At 48.8% G+C, this 22,468-nt stretch overlaps 4 protein-coding genes across 8 annotated transcripts; 1 reads left to right on the plus strand and 3 right to left on the minus strand.

Moving 5' to 3' along the window:
- Nucleotides 1–226: 226 nt before the first annotated feature.
- On the minus strand, nucleotides 227–8,276 carry rnf19b (ring finger protein 19B). The gene is made up of 9 exons (XM_085901410.1): nucleotides 7,931–8,276; nucleotides 4,081–4,881; nucleotides 2,996–3,195; nucleotides 2,781–2,925; nucleotides 2,531–2,693; nucleotides 2,340–2,454; nucleotides 2,121–2,261; nucleotides 1,731–2,055; nucleotides 227–1,660 (listed from the first exon to the last, which is right to left on the minus strand). The coding sequence occupies exons 2-9, from the start codon at nucleotides 4,719–4,721 to the stop codon at nucleotides 1,234–1,236; spliced, it is 2,157 nt and encodes a 718-aa protein (XP_085757536.1). The 5' UTR covers nucleotides 4,722–4,881; nucleotides 7,931–8,276; the 3' UTR covers nucleotides 227–1,233.
- Nucleotides 8,277–8,428: 152 nt separating this feature from the next.
- On the minus strand, nucleotides 8,429–10,782 carry ak2 (adenylate kinase 2). Its single transcript, XM_085900826.1, has 7 exons — nucleotides 10,586–10,782; nucleotides 10,055–10,180; nucleotides 9,870–9,980; nucleotides 9,707–9,801; nucleotides 9,545–9,617; nucleotides 9,256–9,463; nucleotides 8,429–8,654 (listed from the first exon to the last, which is right to left on the minus strand). Exons 1-7 carry the CDS (start codon nucleotides 10,682–10,684, stop codon nucleotides 8,647–8,649), a joined length of 720 nt encoding a protein of 239 aa, XP_085756952.1. The 5' UTR covers nucleotides 10,685–10,782; the 3' UTR covers nucleotides 8,429–8,646.
- A 552-nt stretch (nucleotides 10,783–11,334) lies between these two features.
- On the plus strand, nucleotides 11,335–13,281 carry LOC147041141 (C-type lectin domain family 4 member E-like). 2 transcript variants are annotated; one of them, XM_085901014.1, is made up of 7 exons: nucleotides 11,335–11,487; nucleotides 11,581–11,655; nucleotides 11,922–12,026; nucleotides 12,105–12,191; nucleotides 12,267–12,418; nucleotides 12,487–12,611; nucleotides 12,696–13,281. In XM_085901014.1, exons 1-7 carry the CDS (start codon nucleotides 11,421–11,423, stop codon nucleotides 12,892–12,894), a joined length of 810 nt encoding a protein of 269 aa, XP_085757140.1. In that variant the 5' UTR covers nucleotides 11,335–11,420; the 3' UTR covers nucleotides 12,895–13,281. The 2 variants fall into 2 exon arrangements, with proteins under 2 accessions (XP_085757140.1, XP_085757141.1); XM_085901015.1 differs by lacking the exon at nucleotides 11,922–12,026.
- Nucleotides 13,282–13,390: 109 nt separating this feature from the next.
- LOC147041142 (zinc finger MYM-type protein 4-like) lies at nucleotides 13,391–22,007 on the minus strand. Of its 4 annotated transcripts, XM_085901278.1 has the most exons (28): nucleotides 21,517–22,007; nucleotides 20,509–20,890; nucleotides 20,046–20,429; nucleotides 19,799–19,974; nucleotides 19,613–19,716; nucleotides 19,469–19,507; nucleotides 19,216–19,387; nucleotides 18,821–19,024; nucleotides 18,589–18,742; nucleotides 18,397–18,512; nucleotides 18,162–18,329; nucleotides 17,930–18,080; nucleotides 17,689–17,861; nucleotides 17,404–17,551; nucleotides 17,255–17,329; nucleotides 17,086–17,172; nucleotides 16,897–16,928; nucleotides 16,651–16,822; nucleotides 16,461–16,573; nucleotides 16,197–16,386; nucleotides 15,943–16,059; nucleotides 15,760–15,869; nucleotides 15,443–15,614; nucleotides 15,170–15,321; nucleotides 14,985–15,099; nucleotides 14,675–14,914; nucleotides 14,466–14,604; nucleotides 13,391–14,340 (listed from the first exon to the last, which is right to left on the minus strand). In XM_085901278.1, exons 1-28 carry the CDS (start codon nucleotides 21,577–21,579, stop codon nucleotides 14,100–14,102), a joined length of 4,389 nt encoding a protein of 1,462 aa, XP_085757404.1. In that variant the 5' UTR covers nucleotides 21,580–22,007; the 3' UTR covers nucleotides 13,391–14,099. The 4 variants fall into 4 exon arrangements, with proteins under 4 accessions (XP_085757404.1, XP_085757402.1, XP_085757403.1 ...); XM_085901276.1 differs by having other exon boundaries at nucleotides 19,469–19,716; nucleotides 21,517–22,005; XM_085901277.1 differs by having other exon boundaries at nucleotides 17,098–17,172; nucleotides 19,469–19,716; nucleotides 21,517–22,002.
- Between the last annotated feature and the right edge of the window lie 461 nt (nucleotides 22,008–22,468).

The raw sequence follows: 22,468 nt of genomic DNA on the forward strand, positions 1-22,468 counted from the left end.
CACAAAGCTGAGAAACAATTCAGGTCAGTGAGAATGATTAAGACGACCAACTGGTGTGTACCTCCAAAATCACAAATAAAAGCACACACAAAAAAGAGAAGACACAAAATCACAAAATGGATGAAAAAGAAAGATTTTGGAGGCTAACACTTGAGTCAAATCTAACACAAAAGGCATCCCGGTGTGATCTTCAGTTTGGTTGTATGCAACACAGTACAGTGTATGAAGTCCTGACTCCATGAGTGAAATTGTTTTTATTGTCTATGGGCTTCTTTTTTTTTTTTTTTTTAATGTGGCTAATAAATTGTCTTCTATTTTTGACCAATGGATGTTACAGCAGTGATAAGACAACTGTTTTGAATTGTGTGCGTGGACAGGAGGGGGGGGGGAAATTATTATGTCTCCTAGAAATAAAAAATGTATTTTGATGATCTCCACGAAGATGAGTAGCTCCCAAAGATAAATTTGGGTAAAGTGCAAAAGTGCGCATTCAAAATAAAAACAATGTGCTAACCAGTTACATACACGCACATACTTGAAAACTTCTGGCGTGTCCTCAAAACGCAATGTTGTCGTTGTTGTTAATGGAAACGAAACAAATACATGGCAGCCTTGAGACACGAGTGCTTTTACTTCAAAACAAAAAAAAAGATCAACATATCTCAAGGCGCCGTTGTATTGTCTGCCGGCGCCTAAAATATGTATGTGGCCCTTCTGTAATTTTCACACGATGAGACGGACTTTCACGCACACACACCTGTGTTACACGTGTGAGATATGTCGACTCCCGCTGGGCTGTGTGCCAGGTTTCGCTCGCTTGTGTGTAAAACTTGTACCTCCTGTATGTTTTTTTTTTTTTCCTTAAGTAGTTGCCAAGGCATTTTGCACCAGGCAGTAAACACACTTGTATAAATCTCAGAGGTAGAACTCTGACAATGAAGAGATTGTCAGCCGGACGCAAAGGGCGGCGTCTGCGGGAGGCCAAAAAAGCAGCAAAGTATAAAAATCAAATAAAACGAAGATGGGAGAGGGGGGGAAGCATGAAGGGAAGTTGAATGTTTTTTTTTTTTTTGTGCGTTCCTGAGAGCTGCTGTCAATGGAAAGACGTTGGAGCGTTTATTTGATACGCATGAGATTCAGCCGGTCTGCTAGTGCGTCAAATTGTCGCACCGAGCGGAGACCCTCAAGGATGTGGAATAAATGCTCAAAGGGCTTCCCAAAATTTCGGGCATCTCACACGTACAGGACGACATTGGCGTCGGCGGGACAGTGAAGGCCTTCGGTGGGGGTGCTCAGGGCCCGGCACGAGGCGGCCCGCGCAGGCGGCGTTCCCCTGGGCCGGGGCGAGTCGCAGTCGTCCGACGTCAGCTCGGCCACGTCGTCCGACTGCGTGTCGGACATCTCCAGGTCGCTGCGGATGCTTTCGGGCTGAGCCAGCGTGACGTCGCCGAGGCCATTCTCCTCGTCCAGCACCGATCCGCCCGGCGACAAGCCCGGGGCGCCGCCCCGTCTGGAGCTGCAGTCCAGGGGCTCCTCCCCTCCCGAAACGCTCGCCGTAGCGGCGCAGGCGGCAGCCGGAGCTAGGTCCTCCTCGCTTGTCAGGCAGAGATGGCTGGGTTTGGTCTCGATGTCCACTTGGATTTCCAAGTTGGTGCACTCCCTGAAAACGCACAACAGAAGATGTGAGCTTTGGAAGCCTTGCCATGTGATAACCTGATGAAAATGCGTACCTGTCAGGCAGCGTGTAGGAGGAGATGATGGAGCCGGCCATCCCGCGCGTACTGGCACAGTCGCTGGCTGCCCCCAAGCTCCCCGTCTCCTTCTGGGTGGACTCCTTGGCCAGCTCCGCCGCTTGCACCTCCAGCCTGCTGTATTTGCCGCCGCGGGCCCCCAGGGCACCCCCGGCCAGCGTGTTGAAGTGGGGCGTATCCCCGACGGTCCCCGGCGCCACCGAGAGTCCCTCGCTGGGGGTGGTGGTGCTCAAACCGCTCACGGCGCCGTCCAAGCTGCTCTCGCCCAAGCTTGGCGACTTGAGAGCTCGCCACGCATCCGCCACTGAGAGAGACGATGCTTATATTTGTTGCACAAACTGCTTTTTGAGGGATTATCCCGGTCCTCACCTGTGATGGGCCCGTCGTCCTCGTCAAAGTCGATGCGCACTCCCCGGCCCTTCCCTCTGCTCACGCCGCAGCCGCCTCCTCGGCACAGCGAGATTGGCACCACGCCGTAAACGTACGCCAGCATGATGGGCACGCCGATGCCTGCCGCAGCGTAGAACTTGTCAATTTAGACTCAAGTGTTCCGTGGCTTTGGTTTCCGCCGAGCGGCCGGTGTCTCACCCACGCTGACGGCGGCGATGACGGGCGCGGTGAGGATGGACAAGGCCACGCCGCCCGTGATGGCCAAGTTGCGGCGGTGGCGGGACGTCTTCTTCACCTCGTAGTGAGCGTGAATCTGCCGAGCGGCGTACGTGCGATGAGGTCGTTTATTTTGGAGCCTCGAAGCAAATCAAAGGTCGCGTGCGTCTCACCTTGCGGCCGACGTAAACGGGGATGCCGATGACCATGGCGGGGATGGCGATGCCGGCGATGAGCGTGATGCCAACGGGGGCGCCGATGAGCGTGCCGAGCTGCCACAGAATTTTCTTCTTCCTGCTCCACGGCTTCTTGCCCCAGAAGGTGCAGCCGGATGGGCTGCGGAGGGACGAGCGGGATGAGGTATGTGTGTAATGTGCGTGCGCGTGTGTCATCCATTTGCATTCAACCCTCCCATGAGGCTACCTGAGGTAGTGCAGGTCCGAGATCTCCTTCATGCAGAGCCAGCAGAACTCGCATCCGCACACGGCACACGTCATGTGATTGCAGCTGCCGTCGTTCATCTTGATGATATAGGCGCCGCAGCGTGGGCACGGCTTGATGTCGTCCGCTGAGCGCACACGCACAAATGAGTCAAAACAAGACCTGAACGAGATTAACTCCAAAAAAACTGCTCTTACCCGGCCCCTGCTCTTGAGTGTAGCTTGGCGAATGGGTGCTGTGCGTGTGCAGCGACTGCGCCCTCTGCTGGCGGGCTGAGTCGCAGGTCTGGTTGGGGTGCCAGGCCTGCTTGCAGTGGTAGCAGAACTCGGCACCGCAGCCTTCGCGCCGGCACACCAGTCGGGGGCAGCTGGCGCAGCCCGAGGCGATGACGGCGAACCTGGAGGCATAAGAGAGACTGTCACCGATATGCAAATACAGCAGACAGAAAAAGTCTACACACCCCTGTTCAAAACGACATGTCGGTTCGACGCATTTCACGGTGCACGCACGCACAACCCCTGAGTTCTGTTAGTGCGTGCTGATACGTTCAATCCCGTCACCCTTGGCAACGCCGCCTCTATTTCGCATCCACGGTTGTCACGGCAACTGACAGCCACGGCGGACGGCCCGACTCTTTCTCGATAGGCCGTTTCAATTACGTTTACCCGTAATTTGATCCGTGCCACTTGGCCTCGATCCAAAGCAGTAATCTTATTTCCCAAATTTTGGAGTCAACAAATGAACCAAAGATAGCCGACGACAGCTCCCGTCGACCTGGTTCTGTGTTGTGTGGCTGCAGCTGGTGTTTGCGCGCCACCTTGGAAATAGTCGCGTATGCTTGGAGGGGTGAGTCAGCGCTGGCGTCAGTGAATTGAGGTCAGCGGACGGGGCTGGCTGTGATACTGCTGACGCAGGCGCACACGCCAGCACGCTGCTTTGAAGTGTTTATCAGCAAAAGGATTGCGTACGTGTCTACCGACGCAACCTGTGGTCTCCGACCTTTGAAATTGTCTGGATTTACAGATTACAGCAGAAAGAGGGAGGCTATCTGACAGGAACAATGACAATTGCCAAAGTATGCCCCCGTCACTTCCTCCACTTCCTGTGTGCTCGTTAGGACTTTACAGTCAAACTCACGCCAATACTCCAGTTACAGAAAAGAGCTGTCTCTAATATTTTTCACTTGAGATGAATTCGCCAAAAAGCCACGAAAGCCGTTGAAATAAATCGGGATGCCTTTGAAAATGGCCGGCTAGCACGGCTAAGCTAGGTTTTCACTTACCCGCAATCGGGCGCCGGGCACCACCTGCAGTCGGGGTCGGAGGCGAGGCATCGGCGCAGCAGGAATTCCTCGTATTTGTCCAGCAGGGCGGCGTCGTCCAGGATGTCGGCCACCTGCCGGGGCACCAGGCGCTCGGCGCACTCGGGGCAGCTGAGCTGCACGCGGCTCTCGGTGATCTCGATGCGCAGGTACTGACGCAGGCAGCACAGGCACGAGCGGTGGCTGCAGCCCAGCAGCTCGGGCAGCTGCTCGGCTGGCTGCCGTACCAGGCACAGGGGGCACTCTAGGAGCTCGGCGTCCCCCGAGACAGCCTCGCCGGCCAAGGAGGCCCGGCTGGAGGAGAGTCGCCTGGAGGGGGTATCGGGGGCGGCGTCCTCGGGGGCGGCGGCGGCCACGGGTGGCGCCGGGACGGCCGGGCTCAAGGCGCTAGACGGTAGAAGCTGTTGCTGAGCGAGCGGCAGGTGGGAGAGGGGCGTGGCGGCCCCTCCTTTGGGCCCCTTGGCCACCCGGGAGCCCCGCTTGCCGTTGAAGAGGCTCTGGAAGGAGATGCGGCGTCTATGTTTCCCGGCCGCCCGGCACTTTGGGTTGGGGACGCCGCTCAGCGAGGAGTGCGGCGACTCCGAATCCTTCTCCGAGCCCATCGTTGGATGTGGGAAAAAAAAAATGAAGCTCCTTTCGGGGGACGTTTAGCGGGAAATCGGACAACTGGAGCCTTGGATCATCTCACATGTCCCGGTTTGAGTCGTCGAGCAGACGAGAAGTTGGAGCAGATGAGCTCTTTTGTCCTCGTGGCCGCACGCTCTGTGTGAGGAAGGTGAGAGAAGAGGATGTGAAACCAAGCGCGTGCTCGCTACGACGTACTCGTTCTCTTCCTCGGAATTGTTGCTTCGCCTTCGCACACGAGCGTCATGAAGTCAACAAAGCAACTTCCCCCCCCCATTACCGCCCGCACCAAAAATATAGAAGGACAAAAAAAAACAAATGGCTGATTTGTAATACCAACAGGCGCACAATAAACTCATCTACTCGTCAGCATTTACACAATTAAAGCCTCAATTAAGCGAGTGACATCATCCACTCAAGTATTCATGCGGGGAAGCGAGCATCTTCCTTCCTTCCACTTCACGCGGCGCTGCCGTCGCCGTTGCCACGGCGACGGGCGCCACGAGCGAGGCAAACAGCGGCTCTTCTCTGTGACTCTGGCACTTAAACACGCGCACACACAAAACAAGCGTGTAAACCCGACACACACGCGCATGATATGAGAAAACATGTCGAGGTGTTTGAAGGATTTTTCTATGCGCACCGAATAACAATTGGCAGTTACCGTGGCAACCCCGTTGCCTTCTCAAGGTCAAAGGGCGTCCGACAAAAGCCCGGTCGTACTCCATCGAGCCTGATAAATGCACACAACCACGCACAGCGGCTGCCGTGGCCGATAAAAACACCTGACGTCATTTGCGCTTTGAAGTCGAAAAAATGTTTGTACTTATGTGCGATGTCTGATGCTTTTGGATTCCATTTGGCAGGGAGATCAAAAGCTCCCAGCGGGCGTCCGCTTGACAGATAACGGTCGGCAAACTGTTGCAATTTTACATTTTAATCTGCCGTCTTTGAAATTCAACAGGTACTACGGATGAGGCAACAAGTGGCAAGTACAAAAGTCAAGTTGCATGCGAGCAGTTAGCAATTAGCATACTAAGCTAAAAAAAAAAAAAACTGTCATTGCACCACACGGGTTGCAACAATATTGTCATGTAACATCGATATCGGAAACGCAGATGAAAAAAAACGGATCGGTAAATTGAACCTTGCAATACCCCCACATTCCACTAGATGGCAGCACTGCACAAAACAGCCAATAGTTGACATTTCCAGCAAATAATGGTAGACATGTTTTGGGGTTTTTTTTTTAAACTATGGAATTTCTCAAATGATGAACACAAAGAATCATTGTCAGACAAATTCTGTGAAATGAGATCATTTGTTCCAGTGGTTCTGATCCAGCCTGGAGGTTCATGTGGTGAAAAATGTGCACTGGTGATTCAAGAAGCACAGCAATCAAAAAGCACTTTGGAATAGAATGCACGCTAACAAATCGTACAGCAGCTGGCAGATGGGTCTGAACAGGCTGAGATTCAAACACACACACACACACACACACACATTTGTCCTCCCACTCCACTGCTGCTCTATTCAACAAAGCTGAAATCAGGAACATTCCCGTAACATTGTGTGAGCGGCGGTTGCAATCGAATTGCTTCAGAGCGGCAAGACGTCACACGAACTTCACATCGTATTAATCATCACAAGAGGCCTGCTAAATGTAACTGGGGACAAAATGGTGGCTTTTACTACCACTAAAGGAGACGTGGTCAGTCTGGACACAGTGATGGACCATAAAGATGGCCGAGAGGGTCTCGAAGTGGGTCACAAAAAAGAAACCCGGTTGTTAGCATGAATAATTCAGGTGTTTTCTGCACCTCCCACTTAGTCCGTCCTGAAAAGGTAGACAGGGGGACAGATAGGAAGTTGGAGCAACATCACTCGGTGCTCCCGATTGGCTCCATCGGGAGCATTTTTAATTCTTCCGCCTTTTATCTCCACACTGATAAATGCAAATGAGGAAGTTTTTGAGCGTTAGCACACAAACGCTTCCTCAAAAGTTGTTTCCGTCCTCGTGTCAACCGGGAAGAAAAGTTTCAATGTAAACAGAAGACGTTTGAGTCAGCCACGTGAGGGGAAAACACGACGGATCTGGAAAAACCACAAATGAGTGTCAAGCTAATTTGGCGAGTAGCTACCAAGCGTAATCGTTTTCTCAGGAAGCAGCGAGGGGATTTTGCTTAGTCAAATGACAAAGAGGCCTTCTCAAACACTTTTTCACGGTGAATCTTGGAAATGACTAATCATTTCAGACCTTCCCAGAAACAAAACAGTCGTTGAAACGAGTGCGGACAGATCCAATGACTTGCAAGGTTTTTGGTTTCTGAAGAGGAAACAGCAGCACAATGAACGGACACGCACACACACACAAAAAACCTGTGTGTCATTATCTTCTACTGTGTGTAACGCGACCCCGTTCGAGGGCGGGAACCTGAAGCGTTTCCGCATGAGGTCATGGCTCTGATGTTCCAGGCGGGGGGGGGGGGTTGTTCGTTTTGAAGAAGGCTATGATCAATTCTAGAAAATGTTGCTAGCTTTGTGTGCATTGTTTACATCGATTCCGAGGAATGGTGCAAAGCTAACACCGTGTGTCCTCAAGTCCAGCTGTGCTGCTGATTTCATGTGTGAATTATGTATCACGTCTCCTTCCCTGGAAAAACACACACGGGGGAGGTAACCACCGGAGTATTTCGGGAGTGGCACCAAGCTTGGAAAAGCTTGGAAAGGGAAAGTGATGAGAGAAAGGCTCTGTCTGGATGGAATGACAACGCAGGGCATGTTGTTTCTCATCTCCTATGAGGAACATCCTGTGAGGACAGAAGATGGTCTCCACACTGAAGACATGTTGTCTCACAAGTTGTCTCAACAATGAGGACGCGTTAGTTCTAGTCATCAAATGTATCTCCAGAGAAGGACATCATATAAAACAATCTTTAAGGAGGTCGCTACAGAAGTGTCGGAGAACATCTTTTCACATATTTTCCATCATGATGTTCCTAATGGTCCGGTTGGGGCCTGTCTAATGTCTTTCCAGTAAGGACATGTCGAGACACGAAATGTTCTTGGCATCCTTACATGCTCATGTTTGCAATTTTAGGAAGACGTGCGCCTGCTGACGCATGACTCGGTAATATTTCACACGCTGCGCCCTCGAGAAAAAGGGAACACATTTCATTTCACCTACCGGCTTTTAACACCTTTGACGCGACGAAGAAAGCTTCCTCCTTCGGATGCTGTCGTCCGCTCCCAAGTCAGAAAAAAAAAAAAAAAAAGCTCCACGGTAGACTCGTCTTGCTTAGTAGCTGCAAAATCGGTACGTCTTCGGTAAGCGTTCAAGACGCTCCGGTGCTGCGTGTTAACTGCTGCGGCTTTGGCTTTCTCTCTCCACCCCTTCGCCACCCGCGTGACGTTGTGGAGGAAAGCCCCGATCGATGACGTCAAACTAAACCACGCCCCCCCGCGAGAAAGCTCGTTTTTGGCGCATGTTGACACAAGTGTCGATTTATTCCCCTATTCTCAACGCCGATGGAGTTAATGTAAGAATAATGTCAATTTGGATTTTTTTTTTTTTCAAATTAAAATTCTGTATTATGTGAAAATTTAAATGCTTTATTTCTACAGTCAATGTGAGGGTAAATAGACCAACAAAAAAAAGATATATATATATATATATATAACAATGGTAGAAAAAAGCTGAGGTTTATTGGAAGACCAAGCAGAAGGAATGATCAATGACACGCTCGCCCCCGCTTGGAATCCGCCGAGATTTGAAAGCGCGCCATCAAAGAACTGTCATCGTGAGGACTTCACTTTCATCCAGCCAAATAACCAATCACCATCCCATCGCATCTGTTTGTTGCAGCATTCCTCCAATCCTTGATGTAAGAGCATCCCCAGGACTCAAGCGGCTGAGGAAAAGAAAAAAAGAAATAAAAACAAATAAGAAGGGTGTGTTAGTTTTAAGAGCGAACTTAAAAGCCAGTCAGCACATTCTGGGAAGTGACTTAGACATGAGCTCATATTTTGAGGGGGAAATTAGCTATCAAAGTGACCATCTGAGTTCAATTAAAGCATGGAAAGTTCCCGCTGGGATTGCCACAAACATCTGCTATTGTTTGTTTGTTTTCCTCGGAGTACGTAGGAAACAGGTGAACGGACGGGCCGGACTCAAAAGGCCACAGAACTTGGGAGGTCAAGGACAAACTGGAAGAAACGGTAAAAGCCAAACATTTCCTCAAAGGAAACCTAATTGTTTTAGTATCGGAGCACATTTACAGTCGGTGATGTAAGAAGCCCGCAGAGGTGCTGCAGGAATGCGGATTTTAAACATTGTGTTGAGTCATCATCATCCAAAAAAAAAAACGGCATTTCCTGACTTTTCCCTGGACACTATGACAAAAATAGGTTGTTTTCTCTAAACAGATTAACTCACAGCTGATAACATTTAAACTTGAGCCGGCAATTGACGTCATGACCGCTGCGAGAAAGTAACAAGAGGCGGCGTTTTACAGGCACGGGCCGGGGTGGCGGCGCTGAACGCTGCTACGATGGAGGCGAAGACCACGTCGGGGCTCTTGGCGGCGTCCACGGGGGCGTGGATGCCCCTAGCGCTGTAGTACTTGACGAGAGGCGCCGTCTGGCGATGGTACGCATCCAGGCGAGAGCGCAGCGTCGTCTCGTTGTCGTCGCTGCGGCGGATCAGGGGCTCGCCGGTCACCTGGATGGAAAAAAAAGTAGACAGGATTAAGTTTGTATTCCGATGAAATGAGATTAGACCTGAGAGTCAAATTGTCCTCACGTCGTCTTTCATGGCCTCTTTGGGTGGGTTGAATTCCTCGTGGTAGGAGCGTCCGCTGGGTTGATGTATCAGTCTACCGTGAAGGAAATGACATCATTAGCGACACGCTCTAATCGCATAGCGCTCCTTCCTCAGTCGAAGACAACAATGGCAAACGACTACCTGCCACAGATCCTGCGCACCAGCAGCGAATCGTCAACAGAAAACTCCACGACAGAGTCCAGCCGCTCGTGTCGCTTATCCAGCAACTCGTCCAGCTGAAAAGAAACCGATGTCAAGGGAAGGCTAATCGTCAAAGCCCCAGCGCCGACCCATCAAAACGTACAAGCTCGGCTTGCTTGACTGTGCGGGGGAATCCGTCCAATAGGAAGCCTTTCTTGCAGCGAGGGGTGTCCAGGTTGTTTTCGATGAGCTCCACGACCATCTCGTCGCTCACCTGAACCACAGAAAATGGCTCGGGCTTGACAGGAAACTCGGGAAAATCACAGGACGCACGCAAACCGCGCTCACCAGCTTGCCGGCATCCATCGTCTGCTTGAGCTTCTTGCCCAACTCGGAGCCTGACGCCACCATGGCCCTCAGCATGTCCCCAGTGGAAAGGTGACAGACACAGTAGCGATCGGCTAGTCGAGAGGCCTGCAAATGGGGGGTGAGGGGTCAATCATCGGGGGTGAGGGGTCAATCGTCAGGTGTGAGTGGGCCGTAGGGTGTCCACCGTGTCAACACACAAAAAAAGACCCTAACAATGAATACCCTACCATTATATTGCATCATACTTACTAAAGTTAGGCAACTCAAAGTTTGCCCCCCCTCAAAAAAAAAAAAAAAAACATTCCTTACATTCCTTAACTGAACAGTGTGCAAGCCTTCGGCAATAAAATCCCCATTAAATGAAAGGAAGAAAACAAAACCGTTGGCTTAGTGCAAAACTAAATGAAGGCATTCAAAAAAAATAGCATTAGCCGACTGCTAAAGTCCTGTAACCACCATGCGTCCAAGTTAGCTGCAACAAGCTAATGCTAGCTGCTAACGTCTGCTCACCTGGGTCCCCTTGCCGGCACCGGGTGGCCCGAGCAGGATGGCCCGGATGCCCTCATGCACGTCGGCCATCGCCTCTTTGAGCTGTGTGCTGGGAGCCATGGGCGTAAGGTGTCAGGCGACCAAAAGACAAACTTTGCCCCAAGTCCGGCACACGTCGTTCTTCAGCTGACAGCTTAGCTAAGTGGGAAGAGAAAAGGACGCATTGGTTTTCTATTGGCTGAAAAGCAGAAAGACAACGCCCTTCTAGATAAATCAACGTCTCTGATTGGTGCTTGGTGTCGGCTGTTCAATGTCGCAGGTGATGATTGGATGGGAGTGAGATGACGTTAGTTAGAGCCACACGTCTTTATTTAAATCGAAAACTCAAATTCATTCTGAAAACCTACTTTCTTCTTATTTACTATTAGTTTTATAGCATTTGGGGACAACAATTAAATGAGCTAAGTATTAAGTAATTAATTGCGAAATAATTTATAAAGCTTAGTAGCATAATTACCAAAGTATTTTTTACATACTGTGTCAATATCAATAAAAATATCAGCGCACTTTTTAAAATCTATGGTGTGAATTCTCACTCATTTAGAAAACGAGACTCTTCTTGCTTTTTTTTTTTATGCCGTGATTGTTTGCTTTTCTCAGTTTTCTAGCACCTGTTCACCATTCCTGCTTGGTGCGTGCAATTCTGCTGGACTTAAGGATAACTTTGGCTAAAAAAAAAAAAAGGAAGTGCGACGCAGTCAATAACAAAATATCCAAATCTGATGATGCATTCCTTCCTCGTATATGTCCGAAAGAGGAAGTAAAAACATCTTGGGTCTTTCTTCTCATTGCTAAAATGCCAGAGGCTGACATTCTCTACTCGGACTTGGTTTTCGACAATTCTCAGAGAAATGGTAGCAGGGGTGAGTGTCCAATAATAAGTAAAACTCTTGTGGATTATTTCTTAATTGTTCTTTTTTTACTTTTGTTCAACTTGAATGAATTTGCCTGAACAGATGGAGCCTCCTCAGCACCCGAACCACATTATGCCTTGGTCAAGGTGGCAAAAACGGAGTCAAAGTCACAACAAGGTCTGTGACTACCTCTAATCGTTACCATGTTCCATTTTTATAAACAAAAATTAATATCAAATTAATAAAATGGACAACACAGTCGGTGACAAGACCGCTGTGACTAAAAGAGGAACATTCAATGATCTGTGACGAATAGATTTTTTTCTGTTTAAAAAGAGGGCAAATTTAACAAAAATATTTTGAAATTGATTTGAAAAAAAACATGATAGCAGCAGAATATATATATTTTTTTTAAAAATTGTGTTGTTTTTTTTTGTATCCAGACATAGCGGCCAAGCCGGCAAGGTCCAAGTTAACTTTGGAACGAGCTGCCTTAGCAACATTGTCTGTTCTGCTGGTGCTGGCGCTTGTCGCTCTTTGTTACCTCTGTGAGTTGTTTTATTTAGCAGATTTGCGAATTAGGGGCCAAGTCCTCATTGCCGCCTTATTATTATTTTTTTTTACAGCTTACCAGAATGTTCAGAGCAGTAAAACTCTCCAAAATTTGAAGAGTGAGCACGAGGCATTGAAAGCTAGTTGGTCAGAAAGCTCAAGTGAGTTTTAACCCTTATGTTACTGGCAAAATATTATCATTTTGAACTTACCAAATAGTTTTTGTGTGATCCAAGATGGCGTCTGCTGGAAATGTGACTTGGGTTGGGAGCTTTACAGAGAAAGCTGCTACAAGTTCTCAATCACAAATTCAACCTGGGAAGGGGGCAAAAGCTTTTGCCGGTATCTACACGGTGACCTGGTGAAGATCGACAGCCACGACGAGCAGGTGCCACAGCCGCCATCTTGCCACGTCGGACCCCCAGAAGATATTATGAAATGTGCTCTTTGTCGTAGAGATTTTTGGAGAGTAGACTTAGGGACAAAATGGCCTTCCAGGAGGACAAATTCTGGATTGGCCTGACGGACTCCAGTCGGGAGGGTCAATGGTTGTGGGCCGATGGCTCGCCTCTGAATGTGAGGTAGGAAGATTTAAAAAAAAAAAAAAGTGTTTATAAGGTTTTGGGGGCAATATTTGATCATTTGTGTACGCATTTTTTACTCAGCTTGACTTTCTGGGGACGGAGAGAGCCTGACAACTGGTTGGGGCAAAACGGCAAAGAAGGCGAGGACTGCGTCCGCATGGGCGAGAAGGACGGTGCTCACGATCTCCGGTGCTGGTTCGACAAAGCCTGTGACGCCCAGCACAAGTGCATCTGTGAAACGGCAGCGAAGAAAGGACGGCAGAGCTGCACTTGTGTCTAACTACATTTGTCTCCTTATTAATTCAGAATTTTTGTTGGTGACCTTGACTCATGTGGCCTAAACCCAAAACAAAATCCGAGTTTCTGTTTTTTTTTGTCGCCAGCAGAGGGCAGTGCTGCACAGAATATCAGCCTTTTTGGAAACAGATGAATTTAATTCTTATTCCACCAACCCAATATTAATCAGGGTAATATCTTTAGACTAGTGGGGACGCGTAGAATGTATTTAAAAAAAAATTGGACATGACAATTTAATGTATAAAGTCCACTGAAAGACAACGTCCAATGTATATAGAGCAAAAAGTAGACATACTCAGGCGAAACGGACTTATTTATGAAATATTCTATATTCAATAATCAGATTTAATCATTCACATTTAACTTGAAATTAAAAAAAATCTTACCTGTTGGAGATGTGGATCTTGTGTTTTTTCTGAAACAGCTCCAAGGCATGATTGATACTCAAAAAGAAAAAAATCATCTAATCCCAATTTTCAACATTCGCAGTTTTATTTCTTAAAAAAAAAATCAATACAAAACGTGTGTCATGGCATACATGAACGGATATAAGTTTTTTATTTTGTACATAGCTAAAATTTGGGGAAGGCTTCCATCATGTTTTCTCTTAAAAGGTGCTTTGAATCGCAACTCTTATGCGTTCAAGTAGTTTCACTCGGCAAAGATTGTTTAGTTTGTTCTAAAACTAAACCAGATTAACGGCGTCTACTCTGATGATTCCCAACCACCCAAAAAAATGAAGAACTAACAAATAACCTAGTGTTCAGTCATTCAAACAACAGAATAATAGATTTGCCCTCAACAGGCCAATTTGTGGATACATTAAGATAACAGTGTGAATACTTGGTGAATTTTTTTTTTTCAAACTGAAACTGTGTGACTTGAAAGGTTGGTAAACACTGATCAACATTTGGGAAGGAGGAATTAAAGGTAGAAAACGAGTGTAACCTCAATTGACATGGATCGGACCATTAAAAACAAAACCGGATTATCGTATACATTGCAAATCAAAAAGAAAAAAAAGAAATTGCTTGTCATGGAATTCCAACTGTGTCTCCTTCCACTCAAACAAGTTTTTAGAAAGTCAGCTTTGTTGTCTGTAGTGTCACACAAAGTCTGGTCCTGATCTAAAGGTGGCACCTTGAGCCAGGTGGACGCCTTCAAGACACTTTTGGGATCACGGGCTCGTCACGCCCAGTCCTCGTCGTCGTCGTCGCCGCCTGCGCCTCCTTCCATGCCGCCTTCGGGAGCCGGCGGCCACTCCCCGGTGGCCAAATGCAGTTGGCGCACGCTGAGAATCCGAGTCAGCATGGCCTCCTTGGTGTCCTCGTCTAGCGGCGTGGCCGAGAACCACAGCGGGCTGTTGGGGACGCAGCAGCGCTCGGGCAGCAGGTAGAACACGTCGGTGCGCTGCTTGACAGTCTCCGAGCTAAGTGGACATACAGCATTTCACATTTAAACATTTTTTCATTACCAAAATATGGATAATGGTTAGTTAAGAATTGGTTAAAAAAAAAAAATGGCTTCCTTTGGACAAAAGAACCCGCCCCTCACCATTTTGACAGGTAGAATTCGTAGAGTCGCACAGGACAACGCAGAGGATTGTCCGTGTTCTCCTTCATCTCCAGGATTTTCTCCTCTTTCACTTCCTCTTCCTCCTCCCTGCGCCTCTTTGCTGGAACGCCGTCCATATCTGAAGATGGACGGGCGCGGGTTATTAATCACGATTGGCTATCAAGCGCATCTTAAGGAACGCGTCTCACCGTCGACGGGCACGATGGGTGGGTAGAAGCGCAGGAAGGTGGTCTTGACGTTTCCTTGGGCGGTCTTGGTGCAGCGCATGACGTGGGCGAAGGAAAGCTGGCGATGCTGCTCCACCGTGGTGAAGCCAAAGTTCTTGCAGAAGAAGTAGAGCAGCGTGTTGAGCAGCACGATGGGCGAGAAGACGCCTAGTTGTTTGCAGTCCCACAGGAATTCCTCCTCCACGCGCGAGTGGATGTAACCTAGGGAGACAACGTACGTACGTAAGGAACGGGAAGGATTTGAGCTTTCCCAAACTTGTCGCTGACTCACCGCTGGGGGTGATGGTCGGTTGGAAGCCTCGCAGCATGTTGGTGAACGCCGTGGAGAACTTGCAGTAGAAGCTGTCGGTGAAAATGTTCTCCACGCGGCCGTGGTCAAACAGGTGCTGGAAGGGGACGACAACGGAAGTGAGCGAGGGAGGAGTGGGAATCTGAGTCGCAACGCAACGTCCTTGCCTGCTGGATGCCGAGGCAGAGGTAGAAGAGGCTGTCGGCCGAGTACTGCTCGCCGGACGGCCGCTTGACCTCGGTGATAAAGCAGCACAAGCCGTAGCTCAGCTCGGCCGAGGTGCAATGAAGGAGGTCTTCTTTTGGCACCAGGGGGCGCACTAGTCACCATGATTAGGGGACAAAAAAAAAGTTGAGATCATTTTTAAACAAATCAGGGCTGGGTGACAGATTTTTTTTTTTTGCAAATCAATATTTTCAATCGTCCAACTTCTGACTCACTTCCGATACGTGGCGTCTCCACATCGGGCTGAGTGTCTCGCCAGCGTATCCATCGCTTCCAAGCGTCCACGCCGTACTCGGTCTTAAGCTTTGGGACTTTGGGGACAGAGCTTTTTCCGACAGATCCTTTTTTGTCGGACACCTCGGTGCGCTTGTTTGACCTTTTGCGACCCTAATGCAGACAGATTAAAAAAATAATAATCATTTGTGATTATGAACAGAGTTTATCATTGTCTCGTTTTTTTTTGTGTGTAAGAAAAACCCGACATTTAAACAGGGTGGGTAGACTTTCGCAATCCACCGCACGCAACGCTTACCCTTGTCTCTTTGGACTTCCGAGACGACTGACGTTTTCGCGAGCCGGTGGGTGCGGGGCTGGCCGGCGGAGTGGACGACTCTCGCAGCGTGGCCATCTTCTCTAGGGTCTCTAAGGAGGGAGCGAAGAACACGTCAAGCCAGCATCGGGGACAACCGAGTCGCCGTCGGGTCGCATGCTTCACCGATGGGGAAGTCGGCTTCGAGGTCCATGGGAGGCGGAACGCTCGGCTCGTCAAAGCTGTTCAGCAGGCTGGCGAGGTCATCTGTGTTCAAGTCATCATCGTAGGTGCTTATCCCATCTGTATAGGAAAAAAAAAATAATAATAATAATAAAAGGGGCGCCCACGGATACAACATGAGTAGCCCACAAATCTGTTCTAAGAATAGCTCACCAGTAACGGAGCAAACAGAAGATCTTTTGAGAAACATCTCCTACCTCCAGCAGCATCTCCCGGCCGCGTCTCCCCTTCTTTGTCCCCTCCGTTGGTCTCCGACACCATCTCGGCCATGAGAACCAGCTCGGCCTCGAAAGGGTCCTTCGGGAACTTTTCTTTGATCTTCTTGATGGTCTCCACGATGCGGTCGGCGTTGTCCGTGCTGACGGGCAGCAGGATGGGCACGGGAAGCTGCGGCACGTGTGGAGTGGGTCACGCGTGGAAAGGCAAGAAGATGCGTGTTGAGTTTTGTGGCGTTTACGTACAGGCAGAGGCACGCCTACGGGATTGGGGGTACACTGGCTGTACATGCTCATGGGCACGGGGACGTACACCGGCACAGGAACGGGGAGGACCATGATGTTAGGTGTGGACCCATCTAGAAGAGAAGAGATCTCTTAAGGTTTGCGTCGTCAATATTATTTGGATGGAGACGTGCCATGACTGTAAGCATACCTGTCTGCGCTTCAACGTCCACCATCTCCGTCCGACACGAAACGCCCTTGTTCTGGACCAGCGGCTTACACAGCAGAGCCTTGTTCTTCATGCTTTTCGACGTGCCGGTCGAAGTGGACTTGGGGGTGAAGCGAGACGACCTCTTCCTCTCTGGACTGTCACTAATAATGATCTGGTGAAAGAGAAGAAATTATAACTCTCTATGGTGACATATTTTTTATTCACAAACTCCAACTGGTTGTTTACCAAATCGGTGTCTGTCGTTTGTGAGTCGGCACCTATAGAGAGAATAAAATAAAAAAATACAATGTTGAGAATCAAAAAGCTTTTTGCTTTCATTCAAGTGAAACTAAACTGCTTGAATTCTCGTTAGCATGTCAAAATTGTTTGTTTGTTAGCATTGAGCTTCCCCCCATGTGTCGATTTTATAGTAACCTCCAACTTGACCTCTTGTTCGAGGACCTGCAGGAGTGACAGAGTCCTCTTTTTGTTTCTTCAGACTGACTTGGTTGTCCTCCACTTCTTGACAGCAAAAAAAAAAAAAAAGAACAGTTTCAAATCAATATTCCAAGCGTATCCTATCACTATGATTTATGCTGTGTACTTGGTTTGGCCAGCTTGTTCTCGCTCTCCTGGTCTTGGCCCGCAAGCGAGATCACATTGGCGATGACGGGCGATTCTGCGAGCACAAAAGAGAGGGGTGTCCTTCAAAGGCGTGCTGGCTAGCGTGTTAGCACGGTGCCGACGGCCCACCTGGCGGGAAGACGTCGCCTTGCGTCTTGACCAGCTTGTTGCAGAAGTGGAAGAGGCACGGCAGGTCGCAGAAGTTGCGCACCTCGCCCAGCACGAAAAGACTTTGCTTCAGTTTCCCTTTGCGGTCACACAAGGAGCACTTTGCAACCTGGCAGGCGGCAGAGGGCTCCGTTAGACACACTACATAAACACATATGGACATTAAATCAAATATCAGATGCATATAGCATATGGAAATGCTTTGAACATTTCTTTTTTTTTTTTTTGGGAGGGTGTGTGACTTACATGACAGAAGAGCATGGTGTAATTAGACCTGCACTCCTCGGAGCAGAACTCCTCGCTGGATTCGCCGTAGAGGGCCTTCTCCAGCTTCTTGGAGATGCACTGGCAGTACGAGCAGGACTTGCAGTGCCTGCCCCAGCGCGCGTCCAGGTCGATCTCGTACAGCAGCCAGCAGCCTGACCCCGGAGCGGTCATCGATGTGAAAAGGGTGTCGGGAGGGGCGGGGCGTTGCGCGGAGACTCACCGGGGCTGCAGAAGTAGCAGTCCTTTCTGTCGATGCGCTTGACCTCTCGGCTTATCTTGTAGATCTTGCAGTATTCGCATTTGGCGCTCAGGTTTTTTCTGGTTTTGTACTGCAGGGCGCAGTTCGAGCCACACACAAACACCGCTTTGTCCTGCGTGCGCGAGGGGCAAAATGGGAGATCAGAACATTCCCAAAGCATTTCTCCCGCGCCGTCACGCGCGTGTCTCGGCACCTTGACGTGGATGACGTCAGGTTTGGACGTCATGCGGCGGGTGCACTCGGCGCAGTCGAGCCAGGACAAGGCGGCTTGCGCCGGCGGTGTGGCGTTCGCCTCGTGACTGGAGGCCACCGTCAACTTTGGGTAAACCTTCATCTCCTTCTGTTGCTTCTTGAACCTTTCCTACAACAGCACATCAGAGCAAGTCACATCAAAAAAACGCCACGAGAATGACGTGCGCCGTCGCTACCTGAAAGCTCAGGATGCACGGCAGCGTGCAGAAGTTTTTGATGGTGGTGTCGGACATGGCCAGGTGGTACGCCGGCAAAGCGTTCTTGCCGCAGTTTTCGCAGTTCAGTTGTGAGCCTGCGGGGGGGGGGGGCAGGAAACAATGCAAATCCAGAGCCGTACTAAATCATTGACAAAAATCACTATCCGATACCTGAGGAGCTGACATTCTGGACTACGAAGGCCATGACGCAACTGCTGCTGCAAAAGAGGCTCACAGAGTCGTCGGTGGCGCTTTTGTTGTGGACCATGTCGCCGATTTGCCGCGAGGCGCGACACATGGTGCACGGCAGAGTCATCTTCACTTTCTTTAACCATACAAAAAAAATATATATATACATTTGAGTACATTCAAAATGTTTCCAGTATTTAAGTTTGCCGTGTACCTTTTTGTACTTGATGAGACAGTCGAGGTTGCACAGCGTCTTGCTGCTGCCCTCCATCTTGAGTAGCATGGGCCCGACGTGGCAGGTCGCCCCGCAGTTGGCACAGCCCGCCATGGTCAACCGGTTGGCGGTTCGGAAGAGCTTAAAGCACGAGTCGCTGCACATCTTGTGGACCGTGCCGCTCAGAACGACTTCGTGCTTGTTCTGGTTGTAAAAAAAAAAAAAGGAAAAAATATTTGAAACATTTTTCATGGGAGGGTGTAACGGATTAAGGGCATTTATATTCATTTCATAAGGGCAAGATACTTTGAGACACAATCATTTGGGGTTACGAGCATAGTAGAGAAAAATATATTTCTGGCCAGACATTCTTGAAGGCATCATTCTTGACTTACGATGGTGTACTTGGAGCAAATGCTGCACACCGACTGCATCTTGGCGTCAGGAGAAGCGAGCGGCTTGCCGTCCACGCTTTTGTTGAGACTGAGACACGCCTCGCTGCAAAAGCCCCTCGTCACGCCGTCCACGTCGGGAGCCAGGATAATTTCCTGAGGGCGGGTTATGCGCCTGGCGAACAAAGACAAACAGTGGTCAAAAATAGTTGAACAAGGAATCAATCATCAGGTCCGTAACGATACTCGCGCTCACTTTTGGCAGCGGTGGCAGTTCTTGACGGTTTTGGACGAGCTGAGCGAGGAGGTAAGGCAGAGAGTGGAGCAGTAGAGCGCCGGCGAGCCTTTGCGCTGGTAGGCCGTCTGACCTTTGACCAGCCCTTTCTGGCAGTGCGCGCACCTTATGTTCAAAGTCGCCGTGGACGACGACGCCCGACCTCGCTGCCTCCAAATGTTGCCGTCCGGATTCTCCGAGTACACAGAGTCGATCTGCAAGTCCTCCACCTAATGTACGCGATGGCGGAGACATTCAAGCGGCCAATACAAACTAACTAAATAAATTGAGATATGGAGAAGAACAACTTGCCTTGGCAGCAACGGGTTCATCCTTCACAGTGGACGTCCCGGACACGAAGGCCAGCTCGTATTCCTCGTCCTCGGGCTCGTCTTTGATTTTGATGGGAGGCGGTGAAGATGACGAAGAGGAACTGGATGCGGCGAGCTTGATCACTTTCATCCCATTGGTCATGTCGGACGCTGGCGCTGATACGAGAAAAATGAAAGGTTCTCAATGGAATGAAAAATACAAAGTGGCAAAGTGGTGTGTGGCTTACGCGTTACTGCTCTGCTCCTTGAGCGAGTGGCATAGAAAGGCACGTCTTCCTCCTCCATCTCCTCCCTTTTCACCTCTTCCACCACAAAGTCCTTCTCTTTCTCCTCCTCCACCTCCTCCTCCACCTCCTTCATTTTTACCTCCATCTCCTTCTCCTCCTCCACATCCTTCTCCCCCTCCCGCTGCTTCTTTTCTACCTCCTCCACCTCCCTCTCTTCCACCTTGTTCCGATCTTCTAACTCCTCTTTCACCTCCTCCTCTTTTTCCCGCTCCACCTTGTTCTCCCCCTCTATTTTCTCCTTTGCCTTTCCTTCATCCACTTTTATGTCAGTGGTGGGTTTTTGGTCAGCGTTCGGCTCACTCTGTGCCTCCTCTTCCTCCAATCCTGAAGATTAAAAAGATATGATGCACGGTGGTCCTACAATACAGAGATGCAACACTTCCATGTCAAATAATGTTCACACCTGTGCTGTCGTCGTTAAATTCTGTGCACATCTGAGCTTCTTGTTCCTGCTGATCCACAGTACCGATGTCCATCATCTCATCCAGGTTGAAAGACGTTGAACAGGCGTCGTTGTTGACGGTCTCCGAGTCCAAGTCCTTCACTTGTGCGGGAGCGGGGTCGACCCCGTTGTCAATCTCCGGATCGTCCTCGTCTTTTTCGCTGGCCAGGCCCACTTCCGCTGTCTCATCTTCCGAGTGGGACGGTGAGGCGTTCAAGGCCTCCATGCGACAAGGGACCAGCGGGGTCTCGGTGTCTCCAAGTTCAAACCTGTTCTCTTCCATTTGGTTTTGGAGGGAACTTTCAAAATTGACTGGAGCGTCAGTTCTAGACTCTTCTGTTTCCTGCACTCCACCAAGAAGACACACCCAAATATAACAGGCAATATTTAATTAAAAGGTGTGGCAAGAGTTTTAGAACATACAGTTGGATTCTTAATGACAAGTGTTGTATTTGAGTGAAACCTTTGCAGTATGTCCATTTTGAATGTCATAAAGGATTTAGCAATAGCACAATAATTAGAGGAATCATAGCTGAATTTTTCTCAGCATTCACGTTTGTCATTGTCCGGTAAAATAAAATAGGACATTTCACTATGATTATCAGAAGGGAAAGTGTCAGCTTTTTACAACATACAGAGCAATATACAGAAATACAACTTGAGCTCCCCATTTCAATTTAAAGACTGTTGAATGAGATTTAACCAGAAATAACCTTAAGTTAATACTTTGTTCATGTCAAGCTTGATGGACGGAACGACTAGCTCAGCTCATGCTAAGCTAGGGCTAACATACTGGCCAAGGTGTACGCTTAGCATTTTGAATCTAAACGGGGCCGGGCTTTGCGCACATTAACTTTATAGCACACCAACGCGCAGGCAGAGAGAATAATGTATTCCTCCAGTGCATGTGTTGTGAATCCGTTTGGGTAATCGGTCATGTGAGACGGCGTGCGGGAGCTTGATTATTACCGCAGGTCGCACTACATCGGCGGCCGGATGTTGACGCTCGTCGCCAGTTTCCATTGCCTCCATGTTTGCTGTCAATGGAGGACGCTCAGGTGGTACATAAAAAAGACGACTCAAAGCATTTAATATATTTGCAAGAGCGTGTGCACCTTTCAATCAGCCATAATGGCTCATCCTTCGATATGGATGTTGCTAGCTTGACTAGCGTTTTCTTCTTCGCGTGTTTACCTTCGATTATACGCAGAGCATTTACTCAATACACACTCCTAGTGGACATTATATGTATTACAGCAAATCACCATAGTAACCATGCACGTCACTCAAATGATTTTATTTATGCTTTGGTAAGAGATACTTTAAATAGTTGATGTGAGGCTTTTGAATTGTATGTAGTTATATAATAGATAAAATTAAAATTCCGGAATACTTACTTTGTTTCTTCGCTTGTTATTTAGACACCTATAGGCTTTACATTGCGCCATGATACAGGATGCCTTTCCTTATGACCCTAAGTCACGGCTGCGCATCTTCTCGATTTAGGTTGGCAATGAGCATTACCGCCACCTACTGGTGTAAAGCATGAACAAACCAATGACAAAAAAATTATGGCCTCAAAGATAGTCCGGCGAGCAATTTTATGCTTGTTTTAATACAATCGATATAACCAACACATGTTTGGATGCGATACATTTTTAAAGAGGATATACTTTTTTGTTTTTCATCTGACAGTATTCTTTATATCTTGAATTTTTCAATTATCTCACCTGCTGAAATGTCAATTCTGGCCGGTGTTCCATCTTGCTTTGAAGCAATTTATGTTATCTTTTCTTAAACTTCATCCATGGCACACCATATTCTGCAAACTTCTTGTTTTTCTGACATCATGATAGCAGGCAATTTACAAGTGTCTGTTTTTCTGGAGTGTGAGATGTTGAACAAAAATATAAAAGGAGAA

This window comes from Syngnathus leptorhynchus, chromosome 20 (assembly GCF_054491065.1).
Source record: "Syngnathus leptorhynchus isolate UIUO chromosome 20, UIUO_Slep, whole genome shotgun sequence".
Lineage (NCBI taxonomy): Eukaryota > Metazoa > Chordata > Actinopteri > Syngnathiformes > Syngnathidae > Syngnathus > Syngnathus leptorhynchus.

Bases quoted from the DNA above. Each gene is read 5' to 3' on its own strand.
- rnf19b (XM_085901410.1), bottom strand. From the start codon at position 4,721: ATGGGCTCGGAGAAGGATTCGGAGTCGCCGCACTCCTCGCTGAGCGGC. The intron at 2,056-2,120 runs GTGAGGACCGGG...CGTCTCTCTCAG, and splicing joins GGACGACGGGCCCATCACAG to TGGCGGATGCGTGGCGAGCT. The intron at 1,661-1,730 runs GTACGCATTTTC...GTGCGTTTTCAG, and splicing joins TCCTACACGCTGCCTGACAG to GGAGTGCACCAACTTGGAAA.
- ak2 (XM_085900826.1), bottom strand. From the start codon at position 10,684: ATGGCTCCCAGCACACAGCTCAAAGAGGCGATGGCCGACGTGCATGAG. The intron at 9,981-10,054 runs GTGAGCGCGGTT...TCTGTGGTTCAG, and splicing joins CGATGGATGCCGGCAAGCTG to GTGAGCGACGAGATGGTCGT. The intron at 9,464-9,544 runs GTGAGGACAATT...TTTTCCATCCAG, and splicing joins AAGAGGCCATGAAAGACGAC to GTGACCGGCGAGCCCCTGAT.
- LOC147041141 (XM_085901014.1), top strand. From the start codon at position 11,421: ATGCCAGAGGCTGACATTCTCTACTCGGACTTGGTTTTCGACAATTCT. The intron at 11,488-11,580 runs GTGAGTGTCCAA...TTGCCTGAACAG, and splicing joins TCAGAGAAATGGTAGCAGGG to ATGGAGCCTCCTCAGCACCC. The intron at 12,612-12,695 runs GTAGGAAGATTT...TTTTTTACTCAG, and splicing joins GGCTCGCCTCTGAATGTGAG to CTTGACTTTCTGGGGACGGA.
- LOC147041142 (XM_085901276.1), bottom strand. From the start codon at position 21,579: ATGGAGGCAATGGAAACTGGCGACGAGCGTCAACATCCGGCCGCCGAT. The intron at 15,322-15,442 runs GTGAGTCAGAAG...CATGGTGACTAG, and splicing joins GGAGACGCCACGTATCGGAA to TGCGCCCCCTGGTGCCAAAA. The intron at 14,341-14,465 runs GTGAGGGGCGGG...ATGTCCACTTAG, and splicing joins GAATTCTACCTGTCAAAATG to CTCGGAGACTGTCAAGCAGC.